The 26,662-nt window shown below is 34.7% G+C and overlaps 1 protein-coding gene across 1 annotated transcript in view; it reads right to left on the minus strand.

Annotated features, from left to right (window-relative positions):
- Positions 1-26,662, minus strand: part of RNGTT (RNA guanylyltransferase and 5'-phosphatase) — a 281,137-nt gene that overhangs the window by 82,108 nt on the left and 172,367 nt on the right. Inside the window, exon 13 of the mRNA XM_044757216.2 lies at positions 24,780-24,880. Within this exon, the coding sequence (XP_044613151.1) occupies positions 24,780-24,880 (101 nt within the window). The remainder of the gene's footprint in view (positions 1-24,779; positions 24,881-26,662) is intronic.

Here is a 26,662-nt window from a genome sequence, read left to right on the forward strand (position 1 = left end):
CCAACCTGTTGTTTATATATATATATATATATATAGTCCCAGCCTGTTTAGAGATTAAAACAAAAAATTTTCTGGAAATACAAAATTACCATTAGAACAGTGTAGTAACAATTGTTGCAGGCAGCATTTACCAATGAAAGCTAAAACTAATGGGTGAAAGTTTGAGAAGAAATAGGATATCTGCATAGACTGAAAGCATCTACCCCAAGAATTCCGTAATTGCAAAAAAGAAACCAGTAACTTTACAGAGGAGCAATCTGGCAGACACCACCTCAACCAAGTGATCAAGAAACGTTACCAAAACTAAGACATATCTATATCATCTACTCTCTGACGTGATGTACTGAGAAGGTCACATCACTTCTGTGGTATTCTTGAAAAAAAAAAAAGCATAACCTCAATCTAATCATTATAAAATACCAGACAAATCCAAATTTAGGTACTGTGCTGCGTGTTCCCAAGGCCACTTTCACGCCCAACCGCTCACTAGAAGGGCTCACAGGACTCAGAAGTTGCTATACCTGCAGTTATGGTTTATTATGGCAAAAGGATACAGAGTAAACAAAGGGGAAAGGCGCAGGAGGCACAGTCCACAGAAAACTAGGCACAAGCTGAGTGAAGAGTATATGGGAACTGTACTATTTTTGCAAATTTTCTATTAAGTCTAAAAGTATTTCAAACTAGAAAGTTAAAAATACTTTCCTGATTTTGAATCTGAATTTCATGGATTTTTAAAAAACATTGTTATAGAAAATTTCATACATATTCAAAAGTAGAAAAAAGTAGTATATGACAATAAACTGTCATGTAAACCTAGCTGCAACAAACACCAACCCATGGGGAATCTTGTCTCACTGATTACCCCACATGTTCACTCACACCTCCGAATTATGTTGAAGCAAACCCCAGACGTGACACCATTTCATCCATCTATTTGCCAATATGTATTTTTGTTTTTAAACATAACTACAATACCCTTATCCCGTCTAGAAAGCCAATTCTCATATTAAATATCTAGTCCGTGTTCAAATTTTTCCTACTGTCTATTTTTTTTTCACAGTTTCACGGACGAGACAAAGAAAGCCCTTATATTTCAATTGGTTAATAAATTAACTGAAGGCTTTTTTGGTTTTTATCCTCTCCCCTGCCTTTGCCATTTTATTTTTTAAAGAAACCAAGTCAATTATCGTGTAGAGTATCCTACAGTCTGGATTTTGCTTTTTGTTTCATCATAGTGCTGTTCTATATGCTCCTTCATTCCACTGTATTTCCTGAAAACAGGTAGTTAGATCTAGATGCTTAATGAGATTGACTTAAGTTTATTTACTTATTTTGACATGACTACTTCATAGGCAGTCTTGCACTTCCACCAGAAGGTACATAATGTCTGGTTATCTCTCTTCCTGTGATGTTAATGCCATTATGGTCACTGCCTAGGTCTGAACTATCCAATACAGTAGCCACCACCCAAATATGACTATTGAGCACTTGAAAGGGGGCTAATCCAAACCAAGATGTGCTGTAAGTATAAGATACACACCAAATTCCAAAAACTTAGTACAAAAAGAAATATATATATTAACATTCTTCATATTGATTACATGTTGAAATGGCAATATTTTAGATATAGTAGGTTAAATAAAATATACTATTGGTAAGACTTCATTCTTTTTAAAGGCTGAGTAATATTCCATTGTACATATATACCACATCTTCTTTACCCATTCGACCACATGGATGGACCCAGAGGGTGTTAAGCTAAGTGAAATAAGTCAGACAGAGAAAGATAAATACCATATGATTTCACTTATATGTAGAATCGAAAAACCAAAACAAACAAACAAACAAAACAAAACAGAAACAAATTCATAGATACGAAGAACAAACTAGTAGTCACCTCAGGGGAGGAGGTGGGAGATGTATGAAATAGGTGAAGGAGGTTAAGAATTACAAATTTCCAGTTTTAAAATAAGTAAGTCACAGGGATGTAATGTGCTGCATACGGAATACAGTTGATAATATTGTAATAACTTTATATAGTGACAGATGGTTACTAGATTTATTGTGGTGATCACTTCATAATGTATATAAATGTCAAATCATGTTGTACAACTGAAACTACTATAATATTGTATGTCAACTATACTTCAATAAAAAGGCAAATAAAAATAAAAATATGCTACTGAAGTTAATTTCATCTGCTTCTACCTTTTTATTGCAGTGATTAGAAAAATTTTAATTACATAGATGACTCACATTGTATTTCTACTGGGCAATGCTGGCCTAATACATTAGGAGTTGCAAAACAGTGATAGTCTATCATTCCTTCTTCATTACTTGGCTGAAAAAACTTTAATAAAGAGAAATCTATCCTTGTTGACTATTTGCCTACTTGAGGTATATTTTGTATAGGAAAGGCAGAGAAAAAAAGACTTGATTCTCCCCCTTTATCAGTTTTCAAAATAATGACTTGGTCTCCTTACATCCTCTAAATATAAATGTGCCGGTTATCAATTGTAATTGTGCCAGTTATCAATCTACACTTCCTAGCTTCGGATCCACCCTTCCTGTTCCACTTTGGGATTACAGGATCAGGACCCTGTAACAATTCTCCTTTGCCTGACATTGGTGCAATGTCAGGCATTGTCAATATAGAGGAGTAAAAGGACACTAAAAGGCCATAGACTAGGTTCTGGCATGCTTTTTTTCCTATGGTGCAGCTGTCAATTGAATACTGTGTGGGAAGCCTCGTGGCACTTATCTCGGAGGCCTGAGCAGACCAGCTCTAGCCTACTGACATTCTCTAGCAAGTTTCTTCACCATCAGAAAGTGGCTTCCAGTAGCCTGACTGTGGTATTCCAGTATTCTACAGCAAACCTCTTCACCACCTTCCTGTTCTGCAGTCCACTGTGGCCTGCTGCTACCCTCTCATTCACTTTTCAGATCTAAGCCAGTCCTAAAACCTAAAGGCCCTTGATGGAAGGCGAAGCAAGATCCCTTTAAGGAAGGGCCCTGCAGGGTTGCCACAACTGTAAATTTTCTACTAAATGTTCCCCAGAGGGGCCTTTTACTTTCTAATAGAGTGACTGTTCCATGGAGAAAAATAAATATCCAGGCCTTTTAGAGATTACTATACTCTGGGGAACTGATGCTAATTCTTGGAGACACAAAACACCACTATGGCCCAAGAGTCAAAGTGCAGACTTAAAGAGGTCAAGGGATAGGCGAAGTCCTAGCACAAGTTTGACTCACAGTGGACCCAGTTAGTCCACAGACTCACCTCTCGTTATTTCTCCTGTTCCTGAACGCATATTTGTAACAGACTACCTGGCATCTGGCAGACTCTCCACAGGCACTCTCTTACCCATGTGCTAAGGGTCAGTATAGTAGAAAGGGTTAAGAAGAAACTCCTGGAACTTGGCCCGCATTACAAAACAATCATCCCAGAAGCAATACTGTATCCCTGGGGGCACTGCAGAGATTAGTAATACCATCAGAACTTGAGAGAAGCGGGCATAGTGATACCTATCACATTCCCATTTAACCAACAGTTTGGCCTGTGCATATGTCAGACAGATCTCAGAGGACTATGGACTACTGTAAACTTAATCAGGCAGTGCCTCCAACTGCAGCTGTTGTTCCAGGTCTTTACTGGAGCGAATCAACAACAGCCTCTGGTACTCGGTATGCAAATACTGATTTGGTGCATGTCTTCTTCTCCATGCCAATCTGTAAGGATCTACAGAAGCAGTTTGCTTTACCTGATATGGTCAACAGTATACCTTCACAGTGTTGTCACAGGACAGCATCCATCCTCCTGCTCTCTGCCATAATACAGTTGAGAGAGACCCCAGGTGCTCTTTTAGCAAGCTGTTCCTAAAGATTTTTACTTGCTTTTTGTTCTTCCAAACAAACTATATAATTAACTCATGTCACCCCAGGAAAAAAAAATAACAATGGCATTTTTATTGAAATTGGGTTAGGTTTATAAATTAGCTCAAGCAGAAATGACATGGTTAATGTTGAGTTTTTCTATCCAAGAACATGATAAGCTTTTCCAAATGTTTAAGTCTATTTTGGAAACTTTCAAAGGTGTTTTATAGTTTTCCCCACATATACTTTGCATATTTCTTATAAATTTATGTCGAAGTATTTTATTTTCTCTTTTGCTATTATAAATGGGATCTTCTCTTCCATTATATATTCTAATTGGTTTTTGATTTTATGTAAGGCTATTAAATTTTATAAAAATTTTTCATTTTTTGTATCAATTTTTCTATAAACTCCTTTGGATTTCCAGATATATACTCATATCATCTAAAAGCAGACAGTTTTACTCCTTCTTTTCCAATATATATGCCTCTAACTGCTTTGTCTTCTCAAACCGATTGGCTAATACCTCCAATACAATATTTCACAGTAGAGTAGATATTGACCATTCTACATTATTTCTGACTGTAACAGGAACACTTCTAGTGAATCTAACTTCTAGCAAAGTTAGATAGCGGTTTTTGGTGAGGTATATGTATTTTATCATGTTAAGGAAGTATCCAGTAATTCTTATTTTACTGGGTGGTTTTTAAATGAATGTGCAACAGATACTATAAATTATAGAGGTTGTTATATGATTTTTGTCTTTATATTTAATGAATTTTATTAATGAATTTTATTGACATGTCCTTGTATTTCTAGAATATGCCACCCTTGGTCATGATGTATTATTATTTTTTAATGTGGTATCAGTTTTTTCATGAAATAAATAAGTACTTTAAATTAATGATGCTAGTGTCTTTGTCACAACGAAATTGAAATAAACTTCACTTTAACAGCATGTTCTACACTTCCTATTTTGGAAAAATAAACTTTGATTTTGAAATTACATATTTGAAACATTATAACAACAATAATAGCAACCACTTACTGAGTGGCTAGGATGTGTCAAGCACTACACTAGAAATTTACATTTATTACTTCTAATCCTTAAAGTCTGTAAGGTGTTAATCACAGAAGACAACAGGCAATGCTTTTTTTAAAAAAATGTTATTTCATGTCTTTATGCTTTGGACACACAGTTTCCTCTCCTAGGAAAGTCTTCTCCACTTGGCAAATTATGTTAAGACTCATCGAATGTCACCTATGTCCAACTCCCATACTGGGTAATTCCTGTTCTCAAAGTATTTTTCACTTAACTACATTGGATTAGAATACTTGATAGAAAGTACTACAGTTACTTGCCTTTGTGTCTGTTTAACTAAATGATATGGTCTCTCAAGGCAGAGATTCTCTTTTCCGTTTTGAATGTCCTAAAATATAAAACAGTGCCTGGGCATACCAAATATTTAACAAATGCTCACTGAATGAAGGAGACCGGATGGAAAATAAAATACTAACATTTACTGAGTACAAACTCTGTATAAGGCAATATGTCCTTTACATACATTACTTCACTGAATAAATGAATGACTGAACGAAAGGAAGGAAGATACAGGATATTTTTCTTTTCTTTTCTTTTCTCTGTGGTAAGGAAGATTGGCCCTAAGCTAACATCTGTTGCCAATCTTCCTCTTTTTGCTTGAGGAAGATTGTCACTGAGCTAACATCTGTGCCATTCTTCCTCTATTTTATGTGGAATACTCCACAGCATGGCTTGATGAGCTGTGCTAGGACCACACCTGGGATCCGAACCTGCAAACCCTGGGCCACCGAAGTGGAACATGCAAACTTAACCACTATGCCACCAGGCTGGCCCCTAAAGGATATTCTTTAAATATTATTAATGACAATTGTAGAGAAAGATATCCCATGGACCTGTCAGTAATTCTATGTGCTACACTACTTGCTAATTACAAGATAATTTTGCCTTCATATTTAGCCTGCAGGTGAATTATATATTTGGATGTCTATTCGAATGTTTGAGCCCAAGAATTGCTAATGGATAAAAACCATGAAAGGGGTAAAAGGCTAAAATACATCAGTACTTAAGGTACGTGATATTTATTAAGGAAAAGCAAGATATTTTGGAGTATGCCTATGTTTTTGAAGTTTGCATCAAGTGGAAACTATAATCTCCCAGAGACCTAATATTAGACAGATTGTACTACTGACAAGAGGCAGTACATAATACTTATGTTTTTTTATTTAGTTTCATAAACTCTGCATCTCAGGAAGAATCCAAGTTGTCCCACCAACACAAAAATTAATGAGTATGCAACAAGTCTGACTGAAATCTACAAAGACTGTTACTCATGGGGTATCTTTCCAACAGTTTAACACTCCAGGGAAGATTCTGTGTCTCTAATTTTCTATGAACAATACTGAGTACATACCCATGTATAATTAAACACACAATAATGTTTTTTAATAATAATGTTCCTCACGACAGAATTAGCAAAATTGCAAAATCTAACAACATGTATAAAACCAAGTTTATGAGCTATATTACACAAAAACACTCCCTCATTCAACCCTAGAGGTTTTGCCAATATAACTGTAACAGGCTCATTAATTTCCGTAACTGAGGCAGAAAACTCCTTAGTGACATAATATCTTAATCAAGAAACATCAATCAAGAAAGCCAGCACGTTCTTACAAACTCTTAGTCAGAGTCATATAAAGACCATATTAACCTCAAGGTGAGTATCAAGTTACACATAGCTATGGAAGTGTCATACCACCTGACATACAGCATATTTATTTATCTATTTTGTCTTCTTCCACTGGAGTATAAGCTCTATAACGTAGGGAATTTCTCTTTACTATTCCCTGCTATATAGTCCTGCTCCTAAATAGCATCTGGTATGTGGTAATTACTCAAAACAAATTTTTTTTATTGAATGACTGAATGAAAGTGTGTAACTCTTCATACGGCCATCATAGATAAACCAGACAGATCTTTCATTCTGTCTTCTTGAACAGATTCTATCAATACAATCTTTAAATCTTTCTTGAACGTACCACACTTCATTGAATCTAAGAGGCTATTGATTGTAAGAGTCACAATTATTTTATGCACCACTAAGAAATAAAAAGCTATGTGACAGAAGCAGTGGATGCTATGGTTGGCTGGCAGATCTCTCCTCCCCAGAGATGAGGCGCCCATCCCCCCAGGTATCAGGAGTGCTGGATGCTGACAGCTCACAGTTGAGTCACTCCCTGGGAACTGCCCACAGTTGAAGGGAGCCTCTTCACCCCAGGTTATGACCCTTCCCCATGCTTACTGAAATCTAATAACATGGAAGTACAAAGGGCCAGCCCCTGTATCTCAACTAGGCACAATTTTGAAGGACACTGCCAATTCCAGAGCTTCCTATGTATCAGCTGAGAACTCTGTTGCAAGTGCACCACAATTCCACTTTTCCCTCAAACCAGTCCTGCTTCTGTCACTCTCTTACAGGTGGCCTTCCTGAGAGAACTCTCCAATAAACATGCATGCAAATTTCTAGTTCAGAATCGATTTCCTAGGGAAACCAACTTAAGATAGACATCACTGACTGAAAGACCCCATTCTGATTAAACTGTTAAAAATGTTAAAATAAAAAAAATGTGTTTCTTAGAATTGCTGAAAAACCATAAATGGGACTAGAGGGTCACAGAGAAGTTTTGAAGCTTAATAAAGACCACAACTTACGACTACTACTGCTTTATGTGGCAAAAAAGCTGAGTTTCTCATCCAGGTAAAGCAGCATCAAGACATCAGGGTAGGAAGCAGAAGCCCAGAAAGAGAACACCATGAGAAGGTGAATTGTCCTGAGACTTGCTGATATCTTGGACTTTGGACTTCCACAAGGCATATAACTGAGTGGTGGTGGTTGGGTATGGAGGTCAAACCCATTTTATCTAAAACTCAAAAGTCAAAAGGTCCTTGCTGATATCTAAATTACAAAAAATAGAGAGGGCTCAATATTTATTATTTGTTTAACAACTGAATCAATTAGAGTTCTAGGAGAGGAGAGAAGAAATGGGGCACTGGTAATATTTGAATAAATAATGGCAGGAAATGTTTAGAACTGATGAAAACCAATATAGAGTCATGCACTGCATAATGCTGTTTTGGTCAAAAATGAATTGCATATACAACAGTGGTCCCATAAGATTAGTACCATATGGCTTAGGTGTGTAGTAAGCTATACCATCTAGGTTCACGTAAGTACAACCATCCAGGTTTGTGTAAGTACACCCTATGATGTTCACACAACAAAATTACCTAATGATGCATTTCTTACAACATATCCCCTAGCGACACATGATTCTGATATGTTTTCCAGAAGCCCAATAAATTTCAGTTAGGAAAAAGAAAAAATCAATACCTAGACTCATCATAGTGAATCTGTAGTACACTAAAAATAAAGATTGTCTCTTAAAATTAAACAGAAAGAAAAGAAAAGTTACCTTCAAAAGAGACAATTATACTGACATCTGATTTCTCAACAGTAACAATGAAATTCAGAAGACACTGGAATGAAATCGTCTATGTGCTAAAGGAAAAATAAGGGTTTCCTTCAAATTCAATGTCCAATGAATAAGGATAAAATAAAGACTGTCATGAAAACAACTGAATTTGCTACCAGCAGAGCTTAAAAGAAACATTAAAGGATGTAACTACTGGCAGAAGTTTAGTCAATCAACATAGAAAGTGTGAGATAATAGATAAAATGCATAACAAAAGAAGTTGTAAATAAATAGGAAAGGCAATCAAATACTGATTGTACAGAATAAAAATAATAATGTTTTGTGGACTTCAATAAAAGAGATAGAAAAGGTCAATGACAACACATAAGTAGGAAAGGGGTGATTAGAATTAGAATACATTACTTGGAAAGGCAAAGATGTCAACTTTAGACTTACTGAGTTAACATGCATGCTAAAATTTATAGAGTAACCACCAGAACAAAATTTCAAATTGAGCAGGGAAAAAAACCTGAGGAAAAAAGTTTATCAAAATAAAAGAAGGCAAGAAGGAAGAGAAAAATAAATACAGAAAGGTAGGACAAGTAAGACAAAATAAGATGGCAAAAAAATTTCATACTATGACTAAGATAAGTGTAATTAAACAAAATGTTCCATTTAAAATATAGACTGTTAAAATATAACCGAAAAATAATAAATCCAGCTAAATTCTGTTTACGAGAGATCTATCTAAAATATAAGGAAAGAGAAAGGTTAAAGTTAAAGGATACAACAATATACACCAGATGTGTTGGTTTCCTGGGGCTTCTGTAACAAGGTACCACAAACTGGGTGGCTTAAAAAACAGATGTTTATTGTCTCACGGTTCTGGTGTCTGAAAGTCTGAAATTAAGATGTTGACAGGCCATGCTCCCTGAAGATTTGAATCCTTTCTTGCCTCTTCCTAGCTTCTGGTGGTTTGTTGGCAATCCTTGGCATTCCTTGGCTTATAGCTGCAGCAATTCAATTTCTGCCTCCATCATCACATGACATTCTCTCCTCATGTGTCTCTCTATCTCTTCTCCTTTTATTAGATCTCCTCTTATAACATCAGTCATATTGGATTAAGGGCCACTTTACTTCAGTAGGACCTCATCTCAACTTATACCTTAATTACATCTTCAAAGACTCTATTTCCAAATAGGGTCACATTCACAGGTACGAGAGTATTCAACATACCTGGTTGAGGGACACAATTCAACCTACCACACCAGGCAAATACTAACCAAAAAGAGAGAGAGAGGGGAAAAAAGAAAAGCTAGTAGAGTTCTATTAATGTCAGACGATGTACCAGGTGAGAACAAGGCTAGTACAGTAAGACTAGTTAGAGGCTAGTGCAGTAGTCCAGGTAATACAGTGCTGGTTTGAACTAAGATCATCTCTAGGGAGCAGGGGGAAGTCAATAGATTTAAGCAATATCTAGGAAGTAAAACTGACAGGACTTCATTGGAAACCAGATAAGGGAGACAAAGATGACTTCCAGTTTCTGGCTTGTGAAACTGTTGGAATATGTTAGCAACCTATATCTTCTAGCCAGAGTAACTTTCTAAAACACAGATAATATCGATTTTTTAAAATAATCTTAACTAATTCTCCAAGGTTAGTCCCAATTCTTTACTCTGGCTTTCTTGATCTATCACAATCTGGTCCTGGCCTACGTTATTCAAATCTCCACTTCCATAAATGCTAGTTACTCAATAAATACTGCACGTGATTTCATGACTTCTTTCAGACTACACTTTATGTCTTGAATGCCATGTGTATGTATTTACAAAGTTCTATCCAAATGAATCATCATCTTTAGAACCTTTTTTATAATATACTGCCAATTAAAGTATTTTTATATGTAATATAAGATTGTCTGGTCTCCCGTAGTACTTCATTCACACTGCTAGCACAGCATTTGTCACAGTGATGTTTATCTATATCTGTCTCCCCAATCAAGCAAGCTACTCACTCCTTCAGAGTAGGGCTTATCCATCTGTTTATTCCTAGCACCTAACAACATGGTTTGCACATAGATGGTTTTGAATAAATGCTTACTGAGTAGAGATTAATCAGTTATAACTAGCATGGCCACTGCCTATGCCAAAAGACTAAAGGCAAATGGAAGAAAGATCGGATAGTAATTTTTTTCTTTTTTAAAAATAAGATTCTGAAAAAGATGAATAAAGGTCTTTGTTTCTTAGTAATGAATTCATGCAATTTACAGTTAATTTATTCTAAACTCCCTTGAGACCACTTAATAAGGTCTATACTTTCTCCAATAAACCCGTATTTAAATGCCCAAGCAATTTTTAAATCTAAATAATACATATTCCAGCTTTACTTATAAAAGTTAAAACATTGACCAAAAGAGGCCAATTTGATATTTGAGGAACTTACGTAACTGTATAATGGTCAGTAAAAATCTGCTTGATACTAACATGTTAACTTACATTGCCAATTTTCAAATAATTAAATGAAAATAAAATGTACTTTTTTTAAAAAGCTGCATCATCTAGACTTCCTTTGATGACTGAAAACTTGTCTGAAACCTGCAATGTCCTCTGTTTATCAATATAAACATGAAGTATCTTTGAACTGTAGATACAGAAAACTTCCAGTTGATAGAGGTTTCTAATTAAAAGAATATAAGGTGGTAACTTATTATAAATACAATTGTTAAATCTGTAGGATTTACATTGGACAACGCTGGTATAGTAGTATATGGGCATTCAGAAAATCTAAAGCTTGAATTGCTGTTACACAGTGAAATGCATTTCCTATAATTAAGTACAATTTTTTTAAACAAACGTCATAAATAACAGGTGTCAATATAATAAAGTGAAGATATTAAAAACGACTAGCACCACTACTACATGTAGCTTTGCAAAAATCTTGGATCATAATTGTTCCTACTCTCCCATTATTCAACACTTGGAAGCCCAGTTTGCTAAGATAGTTTTCTGATGTATACAAAGAACAAAATGAGCTCCTTCCACACCCTCCCCCCATATTCTCTCCCCTGAGATTCAAGGCTTAATATGAGTTCCATTTTCTAGAGATAAAAGGACTGCATTAACAATGATGTGTCCTAGCTTTCTTCTTTTTACAATAAATTACCATATTTATATTTTCAAGCTGTCATATGCTAGAGGATATTAAATATCCTCTTGTCATAATTAACTCTTTAAACCAAATTAAATGGCTTGGTTCAAAACAGACTGTGAAAGTAAAAGAATATAATTCTATCACTAATTATTTTTGCAATTATTTTAATAATCAGAGTTATTTAATTTATTCCATAATTGATTTTAACTGAGAAATGTATAGTGGCTAAAAAGCTCAACTCTTTCTTCCTTTTACCTTTGAGATATAAACAAGAATTTGAACTTAGGGTGTTTAGTAATAAATATATAGTAACTTCATAAATACACCAGGCCAAATCCTAATACAGTAAACTGCAACAAACTGTTAATTTTTAAAATTTCACTAATAATTATTTCAAATATAAGCAAATGGACTACAACAGAAGTGTTTCATTTTACTAAGGCTTAGTAATATTTTTATTATAAACACAATTGTTTCTGTAGTAGACTAAGGTAATGCCATGGAAAATAACTCTCCTTTATGAATACAAAACAAACTTAGAAAGATAAACATATTTTTAGGAGTAAATGGAAATTCTCTACTTTTCAAGGAAAATCTAAAGATTTCTGATGACCTAAAGACATTATAAAGATTCTAAAAGCAAAAAAATTGTCTTTTTATACTGTCTAAAAGAAAAAGTTTCTTAGAAAAAATAAATAGAAATAACTGAATTAGTATTTCAAGTTAACTTTTTAGGATTTTAATAGAAACACAAATCAGTTACAGCAGTTGTAATGTAAACTTTTCCCCCAACACTGGTAATAATTTTTTTATACAAATGAAACCATTATAAAAAGGTTTCTGGTTATGAAGAAATACTAAATAAGCATACTTCTTAAAAACATTATGTGAAAATATAATTGAACTGAGAGAAAAGTTCTGAAAAAATGGTAAAGTCAAGGAATGAAGTGACTATCAATAAGCACCAGAGTCAATTAAAACAGGGAGGAGTTTAAATAATTGCTAAACATCTGATTACATAATTAAAACATAAGTCAACAAACTTTTTGAAAGATGTACAAAGAAAAAATAAAAATGCAATGTACATGACTTAGATCTAAAATCACGGATTAAACTGACAGAGCAAGAGAAGCAGCGGCGTGGCTGAACAGCACGCAGAGCTTCTTGTCTTACCCATGGGAGCCTCAAGAGACAGAGTTTCACTCTAGAGTCAGACATTCAGGAGAATACGGGTTTAAAAGGCCTTTGACAAACTGAAGGGTGATTATGAACAGAAGCTAAAATAAAACATACTACCGGTATAAGACCGTAGAGAAAATCTCTATTCCTCTGTTATGAACTGTATATTTGTGTTCTCTCAAAATGCTTATGTTGAAATCTAATCTCCAATGTGATGATATTTTGAGATGGAACCTTTGGGAGGTAATTAGGCCATGAGGTGGAGCCCTCATGAATAGATTTAGTGCCCTTGTAAGAAGAGGCCAGAGATCCAGCTCTCTCTTTTTCTGCCACACAAGGATACAGCTTGAAGTCTGCAACCCAGAAGAGAACCGTTTACCAGAACCCAACTATGCTGGCACCCTGATCTAGGACTTCCAGCCTCCGGACTGTGAGAAATAAATGTCTGTCGTCTAAGTCAACCCAGTCTATGGTATTTTGTTATAGGAGTCTGAACTGACTTCCAGGGGCTGGGGCGGGAGCCTGTGGGGGGTTGGGAGGTTGTTCAGGAACATTTTTGTGATCATAACTTATAAAACAAGAAAGAAAATAAAAACCAAAAACAAATAAGTAAAAAAAAAAAAGAAACCCAAGAAAGAGACTATATGAAAATTAAAAATAAAACATTAAGGATCCTAGCAAGATGATAATTTAAACATGTCTGACTCCTCATATCCAACTCCAAATTATCAGCCTTTTAAGCCAAGTGTCTTCTGAGTAAGAGTGAGGTATGGAATTTGAGGGTTTCCTGGCAGAAGTGATTTGTAGCTTTCTCCTCCATTGGCTGGGAAGAGGCCTACGATGAAGAAAACTAGCAAATCGTAGGAAGAGCACTGGCCACAGAAACCTGTAAGAATTCTAGAGATAAGGTGAACCTCGGCCCCAGGGGATGCCTGAGGTTCCCAGCCCACTAGGTGATAAAGGCCACAAACATCTGAGGCTGTGGTGGGAAGGCACAGAGTGAGGGAGTGGGAGCCCTTCCCCAGCTACTTAGTGCAGGGAACTGGAGGGCGCCACATAATTGATGCGCTGGGATAAAGAACACATATTTGTCCTTCCTGCATGGACCACCACCATTTTCTGCACCCCAACAACCAGACTTGAGCCCCAATGAGCCAATAAAGACAGACAGGAACAAGATAACCCATAAAGGAAGGAAAAAGAATCACACTGACATTAGATTTCTCATCCTTAACACTGGAAAACACAATAAGAGAGAGAAAACAACTGCACCTCAAGAACTCTTCACACAGGTAAGACATGATTAACCTGTCAGGAGACGGAGAGATATCTGCAGATATGCAAGAATTCAGAGTAATAACCCATGAAGCCCCATCTGAGAAAAATATTCAGAAATGACTATCCAAAGCCAAATGAATCTGAACAAGAACGGGAAAATGAAGGAAAGGGAAAAGTAGTAGACAATGAGTCTTGCAATACATAAATGCTGTTAAATTTAAATTAGATAATGAGAGACTAACTGGAAATGTATAATGCAAGCATACTTCATTTTACTGCATTTCCCTTTACTGCACCTTGTAGATATTGCATCTTTTTACAAGACCCTCCAAAAGCACAAAGATTATGACTCTGAATGCTCAGATGATGGTTAGCATTTTTTAGCATTAAAGTATTTTTAATTAAGGTATGTACATGGTTTTTTAGACATAATGCTATTGCACACTTAATAGACTACAGTACAGTGTAAACGTAACTTTTATATGCATTGGAAAACCAAAGAATTCATGACTCACTTTATTGCAATATTTGCTTTATTGCAGGGGTCTGGAATCGAACCCACAATATCTCTGAGATATGCCTGTACAAGATCCAAACTGCATACTCTTGAAATAAAAGGAACAGGCATGGTTATAAGAGAAATTCTAACAAACAGCCTAGAAGCAAAACTATTAAGATGTTTCAGTTATATCTGTAGCAATTGGATTGGAGAGAATGTTCCAGTAAATGTTCCAATAAAACCTAGGGGGAAGGGTGATGAGAATAAAAACATTGCAAAGATTTCATCTGGAGAAAAATAGGAAAGGCAAAGCCTTAGAAAGTATTACAAGTTTCTTATGTAATTGGGGGTGGGGGATGAAAAGACCATCTTGGTGGGGGAAACAGTTGGTATCTTATTTTCAAATAATAATAGAGAAAAATATATGTGACTAAGAATGCAGGGAAAGGAAAGGTAACCATTAATATAATGGAAAAGTATCATATAATTTCCAAGTTAACAAGGAGGAAAATGCAATTAATACCAATGTGATCAAACAGAAACAGTTTTTTAAAAAAGGAAAAAGAAGTAGGTAAAATAAGTAACAAACATAAGTTAGAAAGAATGAGACCAAATACCTTAGCACACTAACTTTGAATGTTAAAGACAAGAGGCTACAGATTGAATTAAATAAAACCAAATACATTTTCAAGAAGAAACTTAAAACAAAGTAATAGAATTTGTCCACCGATTAGGTTTGATGTTTAAAGAGAAGAAATATATTGACTGTATACAAATCATATTTTATCCTACATTCTTAAAAAATATCTACGGGATTCAGTAAGACATTATTAAATCAGGAAAATTCAGGGAACACGGCTTTTGGAGTTTCCTCTAGTTTGCTCACTCGGAGCTAAGTGCTAGCAACGTGGGAGAAACTGTCCAGAGCAAAAGTCATGAAAAATACTAGACGGAAGGGTAAGATGAGAAAGGCTTACTAGATTTCTATAATTCTTGTATCTCCAGAATGACTCCTAGAAAAGTTATCTAATTTAATTGTACAAAATTGTCTTTAGCCAACCATCTTCCAGGTTCAACAACTAACACTGAACTTGCCACACTGCTACATTATCCACTGATTTTATAAAAGGACTAGCCATCCAATACACACAGTTGCACTGTAAGTGTGGAATGATGACTGATCCTTATGTATGTGTGATCACATATTCCCTATGTCCCAAAGCCAGAGGCTCAGACATGAACCACCACAGTGAAACAAAAAAGATAAATGGAGAGGCAAAAAGATACCCAGCAAATCCAAGAAAAAAGTAAGGTGAAAAGGCAATATAAGCATCAGACTAGGAGGAACTTGGGGTTAAAGGCAATGAAAAAATAAGGAAGTATATCATACAATGACAGAAGACATGATTTTAGGTGCCGAAATATCAGTTGTAAAACCTGCACATATCAAACAACATAGTATTAGATATGCAAAGAGAACCTAATTATAATGTCAGGCTTCAAAACATCTCCTATATGGGGCCGAACCCAGTAAGGGGAGTAAAGGAATTCACTAATACAATTTCTTAAACATCACTTTAATAAAGACAGAGAAAATGTTACACTCCTCAAATAGCAAAATGTTGTCAGTATGTCCAAGGAATTATCTAGAAAAGTCAATACATGATGCTAAAGACAAGGTTAAGAAAATTCTTTTTTTTAACTAGAGATTTTACAGGCTAGATTTTCTGATTAAAATTCAAGGAAAGTAGGAATGAAAACAAAAAGCAACGAATTGTGCCCAGTTGAAAATACAAAAATATTTTCTTTTTGAAGTTATACCACAGGATTTTGACAATATATAAATTCTGGATGGGCCAATCACAAAGCTATGCCTTTCACAAATTAATCCTAAACTCTTGAATTTTCCAACCTCATGATTATCTAGGTGATTTAAAAGATTTCAAAACTATTTTTTAAATGGATTTCAAATCTACTTTTCCTTACTATACCTCAAATTCAGTTATCTCAGATTCTTCTTACTCACCTTATAGTCTTTTCCTCTGTACTGCATCATTTAAAAAAGTCAAGATGCTCCCTCCTCATGGGGAGAGAAAAATAAAAAGCCCTTAAGTGATTAATATTTGGCTGAAGTGTTTGTGAATTGTTCCATAATAAGTAAAAGTCTGTTTGATAGGAAATTACCAAAATTAATTTTATAACAGTGTTGTGATGACTGTAATTCAGAAATTAAATTTAGAAAATATTCACTGAATATACTCCAGTGCCTGGTACGTAGGAAGGAGTAAGTGAACAAATGCTCAACAGAAAAGGGTTAGTGAAGCAGAGGAGGCGAGTTTCTCAGATATATTAAACTTTTGTGGAAAGGTGCCTATTGCTCCAGGCAGCATCTGACCTCTTGAACTCGTACACAACACTTTACGTATACATTCCTCAACTTTGTTTACGTTTTATGACACTGACATATTTGAATAATATAGACCTTCTTTATAAAAACATAGAATGTTCTACATTTGGGATTTGTTTAACGTTTCCTCATGAGTAAAGTTACACATCCACAGTCAGAATACCAGGTAACTGAAACACATAACGTCTCCTTTCTGCTCACCGCTAATGTTAATTTTGATAAGCCAGTCATGGGGCTATCCAATTTCTCAACTGAATAGTTACTATTTTTCCCCTTGCAAGTTATAAGCAAGCCACAGAAAGACATTTTACAACCATAAAAATAACCTGTCTCTCACAAAAATTTCTCCCCTAGACTTAGCATCCATTAATTATTCTTGCTTGAGCCAATCTTTACTAAGATGGTGGCAAATGTTTTACAACTCCAGGATTCCTTCCAGATGTACCAATCAACATTCTACTAAAAGCAAAACCACCCTTTCTTCCCCATTTATTATCAGCACAGACGCATGCATTCCTGTAAAATTCATTAGTGTCTTTGATTATTTTTGGTGCTCACAGTGTCCTAGATTGGGCTAGTGTAGTCCCTTTAAGCTGGCTCCTGTATCCTTTTAATGTGCCTCCCCCAGCTTTTTTTTGAGCACTTTTTTACTTTCCGGCATAAGAAGGTGTTCCAGGGTCATCCTGCCACTTCCTTGCCCAGCCCTAGAATAAGCCATTTCTCTGAGGATCCCTGGGTCTTTTTAGTGGGGAGTGGTATTAGAAAACAGTATCTTGGTGCTAGATATATTCATCACTGACTGTCTTTGCTTCTAGGTCTTGTCAGTGGACAGAACTAGGAAATGTGTGTGTGTTACACACACTTATATACATATATTTATATATGCTCATATGCTTGTATGTGTTCAATTATTTTAAAAATTCTAATACATTCCACTTCACTGTCTTCTTCCATTCCATATTTGTGTCTTCCTTCTTCCTCAATGAGAACCCTGACTCCCAAAATCAGTATTCATTTGTTCAATCTTATAACACTTCTAAAATAGTTTTGAATTTCTACACCCATAATACTGCAAAAAACAAACCTATTAAACAAGAGTTTAAGATTTGTTTACAGTTCTTTCCATCCCATACCTCAGGAGGGTCTATAGTCGAACACTGGGTTCCTAAAGCACTTTATTAGTTCTCCCCCCACCACCTTCAGTGTGATTCAAAGCAGGAATTTAACTAGTATTTAATCTATTCAGTATTTCCCAAAGATATCTACCAGGGAACAAGCTTCTCGTAACATAAAAGCTAACTTAGAGAAATTGCTTTTAAGGAAAACATACATTAAATGAGAACAAATGCAAAAAGTTCTCATTGTAAAGAATAATTTAAAATGAATAAATATAAAAATTAAACTCCAAAGAACCAAATGATGAAACAAAGGTGATACCAATTTCTCTTGAGTAAATTAACAAGTAAAAGGAAAAATCTGACTCCAGTGACATCATAAGCAGATGTTTTAAAACCACATGCTCCTTATCTCCTACTAGTTACTCACAGGCACTGTGATATGGTATTTACTTTTGGTAGAAGGCCTGGGAAGGATTTTCTGTAGGAAGTAGGCAGGATGAAACAAAGGGGTTACCAGGAACTACTAACACCTAATGGATAGCCAGGCAGAGGAACTGAAAAATCAGCTAGGGCTCCGCCTTTCCTCTCCCAGCCCACACTGAAAATAAAACAGCATCAAGAACTTGATATAGGAACCATTCAAAGGACTGAAACCCAAGGAAGCATCTGTCTTAAAAAATGTTTGAGTGATGAGACTATTTTCAAATAAGATAAGCAAAGCAGTTATTATGGGCCATTTGCTAAAATACAAAAATAGCCATTGTTATACGCAAAAAGTATGATTAGCCATATGCCAAATACCTTAGTCATTAAGTGTACTACGTAATAATACTGGTTATATTAGTGTCTTTATCTCTAATTTCACTTATTTAAAGTAATTTGTTAATGAAATGTAAATAAAAGAACCAAGCATTTCATTCTAAAACAGAGGTGGGGTGGGGGGGCCAGCTCTGCTCAGCAAAGAAATAAGACTTTTTCCTCACATCGTTTATTAGCTATATTCTTGCTGACTTATCCTTTCTTATACAAGGACACGTTTTTCAACATTCTGAATATTTTACCACTATAATTTCTTTCTTAAAAATAATAACAGTAGTTCAAATAAGCATGAGATATAGAATTAATCACTCTATTTTTAAAATAAATCTGAGCAAAAGAAAAAAAAACCACTCTAGTCAGCAGAGTAAGAGCCTTTTTTATATATTTTCAATAGGAGGTAACATAGAATAATATAGTCGATTCTACCTATTTCATTGTGCTTGCTATTAAACTAGCATTTCTCAACGTCAAATGCACAGACCTGAGCTGGTTGAGACCTGAGCCCCTTGATAGAAGGGAGAGGCCAAGTCCCCTTGAAGAAGGACCTTGCAACACTACACAACTACACAGTATAAATTTGCTCTGGGCAAACTACAGCCCACAGGCCATAACTGGCCTGACATCTGTTTCTGTAAATAAAGTTTTACTGGAACACAGCCACACACATTGAATTACATATTGTCGGTCCACTTTTGCACAACAATGGCAGAGTTGAGTAGTTGAGACAAAGACTGTATGGCCTGCAAACACTAAAATATTTACTATTAGACTTTTTACAGAAGAAATGTGCTGACCCTTGCTGTAAATCTTCCTCCAGGTGTTTTTCAAAGAAGCAGCAGCATTTGCTAGGGTGATCCTGCACTGGAGAAAAGAAGTACTCCAACCAGTAGGAGGTTTAAACACCCACTTTAAACAGACACTAACTGCCAAAGACCCAAAATGTCATCACGGTCTGTCAGAGAGCTTGGGGTGATCAGGTGAAAAATGGGTTTCTGGCTCAAGTTTAAATATAAGTAGAACAGTATGTCCACAGATATAACCTGTGGTTATTTTCCAGTTCCTGAATGTAAAACTGGAAGAGAAATACTTGGCAACAGGGAGAATTACCACCTTGGCTCTCTGACCCATGGAGTAAGCGTCATTATGCTAGGAAAACCCAAATGAAAGCCCCTGGAACTTGCTCTCCCTGCCAGGGATGTAAAGCAAAAGCAATAATGCATCCCCATCCCCAAGACAGGTGCAGACATTAGTACCAGCATCAGAGATTAAAAAGATGTCAGAGGGGCCAGCCTGGTGGCATAGCAGTTAAGTTCACACACTCTACGTTGGCCGCCCAGGGTTCATGAGTTTGGATCCCTGGCACAGATCTACACACCACTCATCAAGCCATGCTGTGGTGGCATCCCACATACAAAATAGAGGAAGACTGGCACAGAAGTTAGCTCAGCAACAATCTTCCTCAGGTAAAAAAAGGGAAGATTGGAAACAGATGTTAGCTCAGGGCCCATCTTCTTCACCAAAAAAAACAAAGGGACATTGTTGATATTTGCCAATGTGACAGATGAAAAATTAAATTTCACTGTTGTATTAGAATGCATATTTTTTATTAGAAGGAGCACAAATCTTTATATTTTCACAAAAAAGTGTGACTTCATTCAGAGCACTTTTTTTCCCCACTTGATAGTACAGAGTATATTTTTAATTCATGACGTAACCATACATTCTGCTGAGGTTAAATTAATGACTATAACCATCAAAATGACAAAAGTAAACAGTTACTGAGTTCTATGCTGAATTCATTACATGCATCATTTGATTTAATCCCTGCAAAACCGCATAAGGCAGTATTGTTTTTGCATTTTATCCCACTGGCTTGTAATTGTAAAGTCTATAAGGATAGAACCCATATTTACTGCCTTCACTCTGTAATTAGAGTACGAAGAAATCTTCACAACAAATTTATGAGATAAGCACTACTATGGTGGACATTTTACAGATGAGGAAGCACAGAAAGATTAAGTAACAAGACTACAACAGCAAGTTAAGTAGTAGAGCTAGGATTTGGTTTTGTGCAACCTTGGCCAAGGTTATTTTAAGACATTTGTTGTGAAAAAATTCTGCAAATAAAAGTTTTGTGACTTTGCTATGTTCTTGCTTTCCAGGTGTTTAACAATTTATGATTAATTACACAAATAAGTGGAAGATATATGCATTTTAAAAGGGAAAAATTAATGGGGATTGGAATCAAACAGGAAATGATTCACATAGAAACCTCAACTTACACAGTTCAGCAAACAACAGAATTGTAGGAGCAGCAAAAAGAGAATACTGGGGCCAGCCCCATGGCATAGTAGTTAAGTTTGGTGTGCTGTGCTTTGGCAGCCCAGGTTTGCAGGTTCAGATCCTGGGTGCAGACCTACACCACTCGTCAGCCATGCTGTGGTGATGATCCACATACAAAGTGGAGGAAGACTGGCACAGATGTTAGCTCAGAGCTAATCTTCCTCAGCCAAAGGAAAAAAAGAGGGAATATGGACTTTTAAATCTATCTTAATTAAAACAACAAAAATAATAGCAAACATTTAAATGCTTACCATGTGCCATCTGTTCTAAAATATTTCACATATATTAGCTCATTTAATCCTCACAAAAGTGTTATGAGGCTGATTCCTGTTTTATTGATGAGGAATCTGAGGCACAGAAAAAAGAAATGTGCTAAGGTCACACAGTTAATAAGGAGATTTAAACCCAGGCAGTCTGACTCTACAATCTGTGCTCTAAACTACTATGCTGCACAAATAATAAGTTTATATTGCTCACTATCAGTCACTGACATTGTACTCAAGAGTTTGCACTTTCCAGAATGCAGACTGCCTCTGTAATCCTAGCTTTTGATAATGACCACAATTTTTGGTCGCAGATTAGTTAATATAAACCTGAAATATTTTTAAAACAATGTATAGCTCTCAGATGAAGATCTATATCATATATCTATAAAGTTCAACACAATGTAAATTGCTAAGATATACAAAAGTTCTTTTAGGCCATGATAAATCAATGTTAAGTTAATATACCTCAAATTTTCAGAAATGATACTAAAAGGGGTGAAAAGAGCAAAGTTTAGATTTTAATTGCTATCAATAGGGCATTTAACAGATTTTTCTATTTATATTAAATTTCAACCTAACAGCAATCTATACTATAAACATTTCATTACAGCAGCTGAGTGAGACTCAAAACCCTATTTTGAAAGCCTAAGACTTGATTTAAAAAAAATCATTATAGACCTTTTCAAAGATTGGTATTTATATTATACCTTTCAAGACATTCCACTCCATTCTAAGCTTTGTAGAAATATTTAGAAGTGCAATCAAGAAAAGAAATTAGCTTGTCTTGTGGCATTTTAATATCTTAGTCCCATTTTACTTGTCACATGCTATGCTTCTTATGACTCAGAGACATGGCCACTCTCCTGTCAAACTATTACAGGCATATTTCTTATAATGCTCTCTAACATACTGCATCTAACATAAGCATTAGATATAAACTCATCTATTTAGTGAAGATTGCTGTAATACATAACATTCTTTACATGAAAAAAAGCATATTACTCGGGCTAACTGGATAATACATGCTTTACATAATAGTTATCACCTTATATTTCATGTTAAATACTCTACATTTGAAAACTGACACTCATGCTACATAAATAATGTACCTCCACCAGTGTAATCTGCATATTCCTATCAGAAAATCACCTGAAATGCTGACATTTTGGAGTGTTTTAAAGATGCACTAGAATCAAAAATAATTCCGTATTTTTTTTTGTAAGAAGACATTTAAACAGGTAAAATTTTTAAAGAATAAAATATATTTTAAAACATACTGAAGAATAAAAGCAAAAGTGGGATGCCAAACTTCTAAATTACATTTTGTTATATTTAATTGCAATGGACAATTACAAGGAAAAAATTCATATTATCATTTTTGCTACTAAGAAAAATGGACGTTCTATATTTAGCCTCATGTAGCTTTTAAGTGCTGCCAAGAATTATGATCTATAAAAAGCAAAACAATACGATTTTTTAAAACTCAATGAAACAATCAATAAAAACATGCAAGGGCTACACTCAACTAAATATTATAAATATAGCATTAGGCAAAATAGAAGATTTAGTAATGAAGCAATTTAACACATTTACTTCATCTTTGAAATCTTATTTCCAAAGAACCATATTCATTTCTGTCTTTTAAGAAAAAAAAGATGCAGGCGGCCCCATGAGAATTAACCCCTCCGCCTCCACTATTTCAGAAGTGAGGTGGTCTTCTGTAAGGCACTTCCAGAAGAACATATCAGGCCTACACTCAGCTTGCATGACTACCAATGTGTGGGTTCCACAGTGAACTGGCAACCCAGGATACCTGTACACCAGATAGTTTGTCAGAAAGAATAATCTTGAGTTTACCACTTAGCAATACTTATCCAAAGATCAGATTGATAGATTAGATAGGTAGTTTGGGCGTGGTTTCCCAAAAAGTTGAATAATATTTAGTTTTAATATTATTATTAATAGTATTATATTAATATAATGCATTGTATTGATAATATTAATATTTAATAAACGATTGACATAATATTCGTACTTATCCAAAGATTAAATAAGAGAAATAATATTTTTATATATGTATTGATTTGTAGTGAACTCAAGACTATTCTTCCTGACAAGATATTCTGAGTTGCCAATATTATTTTTCTTATCTACTCTTTGCTATTACTTGATGGAATATATATATATTCCATCTAATCCTATAGATGGTCAAAAATTTATCTATCTATCCTTGGATTAAATTAGACCAATACAGAGTGAAATATCAAAACAACACTATTTTGGGCCTCAAATAATTGTCCTAACTAAACTGTACTTTATTAAGTCATAAACTCTTATGTAAAAATGTAAAACATTAAATACTCTATTTTTTGAAAACTGACACCCATATGACTTATTAAACTCCCCCTTTTACTTAGGACTCACCACACTGCACAGTATCCTTCATTTAAAAATGCACAGTCTCTTAAAAGACTTAATCTTCTAGAGTATGGATTCACATAACTGATTACTTATCCTTCGTTCCATTAGCTACAAAAAAGCAGATCTGTGGTTTACCTTTGGCAAGTAAAAGGGAATGCATGGCATGTGTTGGTAAACTTTTAATCTCCCTGCCAGGGTTATCTTATTTACTTTCTCTTTATGATTTCCTTGATTAAACATTTCTCATTTTGTTTTTATGTATTTACTTACATAAGATGCCATAAAAATTTATGCAAGAAGGTGAAATAAAACAAGACTTTGGAAAAACAATGAAAATATACATGCTAAAGCACCTTTTATTCTAAAATTGCAACCAATGAAGTCATAAAAGGAAGATTAACCAATAAATAAAAATTAACACAATGAACATTATGAAAAATCTTAATAAAATCCAACAATTAAAACCTTCCCTAATAAAAGTATAGATAAATGTTTGCTATGCAAATATAAACATGAAGTAGTTTCCTTCAAAGAAAAAAGGTTTATTTCAAAACATTTAATTACAATAACAATGATTGTATCTTACATTTATAATTCACTTGACCTGATTACTTTCAAGGAAAATCTATTTTCACTTTTACAATTTAACAGAGTTCATTCATATATTAGAAATAACTATTTTTTAAGACTAAATTAGTAAAGTTTAAAAGATGCTACAAAATGTTAGCTGCAATAGGTCAAAGGAGTAATCTGTGAAAACAAGACAGGTGTATAGGTATGTATGTAAAATACATTGTAAAATATTTTCCTTTTTTTGCTAAAGGATGAGCAAAATACCTGGTAAACAGTCAAGCCTTATACACAGTAATATTTCATTTAAAAATGGTGGGGGAACAAAGGTGCATACTTACCCTTCTCCCCCCATTCTTGTTATCTTTAAGCGAAAATCCACAGAATTCAGACTAGGGGGCTTCCATTTCAAAATATCATCACATCGACCAGGTTTGTATTTCTGAAGTGAATTAAAATGATAATAGTTAATAAGAAGGCAAAAATTAAACATCTGATTTATTAAATATAATACCAATTACTTTTTAGTAAGCAAAATTACTACTTCTTTTCTGAATATAATTTTTATCTTCAGTCAATGAGTGAAACTAGACATCTACTTTCTTATTGATGGCCCTTCTCTTATTTCTGGCAAAGCATGTAGACCCCTGTTTGTGAAGGCCCAGAAAAAGAATGAAACCTGTTATTCTCTCCAATTTTTCTATGAGCTAAAGGAAGTTTGATCATTTAGAAAATTTTTTTGTTTTTTCTTGTTCAGTTTTACTGTGAGGCAAATTTACAATGAATAAAATTAACCAACGAATTTTGACAAATGAATACAGTCATGTAACCATCACCAAAATCAGGATATATACCATTTCAATCACCGCCACAAGTTTCCTACTGACATCTGCAGTCAATTTCCTGCCACCAACTCTTCTGGCCACAGAGACCCCCTTTCTATTACTATAGCTGCGTCTTTTCTAGAATTCATAAGAAATTCCTAACATAGGTTTTTGCGATTCATCTATCCTGGTGCACATATTAGCAGTTTGTTCCTTTTTATCACCGAGTAGGATTCCATTTCATATATATATATATATATGTATGTGTGTGTGTGTATATATATATATATATACACACATATATATATACACTACAAATTGTTTATGCATTTACAAGTTGCTAGATAATCTGGGCTGTTCCCAGTTTTAGGCTATTACGAATGATGCTGCTCTGAACATTTGTGTGGACATATGTTTTGTTAACTCTTGGGTAAACACCTAGAATAGAACGGCTAGGTCACATGGTAAATATATGTTTAACTTTATAAGAAACTGTCAAATTGTTTTCCAAAGTGACTGTAACATTTTCCATTGCCACCAGTAATATAAGAGAGGTCAATCTGCTTCACAACCACCCCAGGACTAAGTATCGTCAGTCTTTGTAATTCTAAATTTTTAATTCTAAAGTGTATCTCATAACTTTAACTTGCATTTCTCTAATAACAAAAGATGTTAAAGATCTTTTAATTGGCTTAATTACTATCTATGTATCTTCCATGGTGAAGAGTCTGTTCAAAATTTCACCCTTGTTTTTACTGGGTTATGGCCTTATTATTGACTCGTGAGAGTTGTTTACATATTCTGAACAAATAGCCTTGTTTGGATATACCTACTGCAATTATTTTTTACCAGTCTTTGTCTTGTCTTTTCATTTTCTTAACAATTTCTTTTGAGGAGTAAAGTTTTTTATTTTAATGAAGTAAAATCATTAATTTTTTTCCAGCTTTACTGAGGCACGACTGAGAAATAAAAAAATTTAAGGTGTTACAAGATGATGTTTTGATAAAGGTATACATTTCTAAATGATTACCACAATCAAGCTAATTAACAAATCTATCATCTCACATAGTTACATTTGTGTGTGTGTGGTGAGAACATTTAAGATCTACTTTCTTAGCAAATTTCAAGTATACATTATTATTAACCAGAGTCACCATGCTCTACATGATGTCTTCAGAACTTATTCATATATTCTTATCTTTAATGATAATTTAATGAATCTTTATTCTTATAACTGAAAGTTTTTACACTTTGTTCAGTATCTCCCCTTTCCCCTACCTCCAGCCTCTGGTAACCACCATTCTATTCTCTGTTATGATGAGGAGGATTTTTTCTTTTCTCTTTATTTTTTTTTTAAGGATTTCATATATAGGTAAGATCATGTGGTATTTGTCTTTCTG

Source organism: Equus asinus, chromosome 24 (genome assembly GCF_041296235.1).
Source record: "Equus asinus isolate D_3611 breed Donkey chromosome 24, EquAss-T2T_v2, whole genome shotgun sequence".
NCBI classification, from domain to species: Eukaryota; Metazoa; Chordata; class Mammalia; order Perissodactyla; family Equidae; genus Equus; species Equus asinus.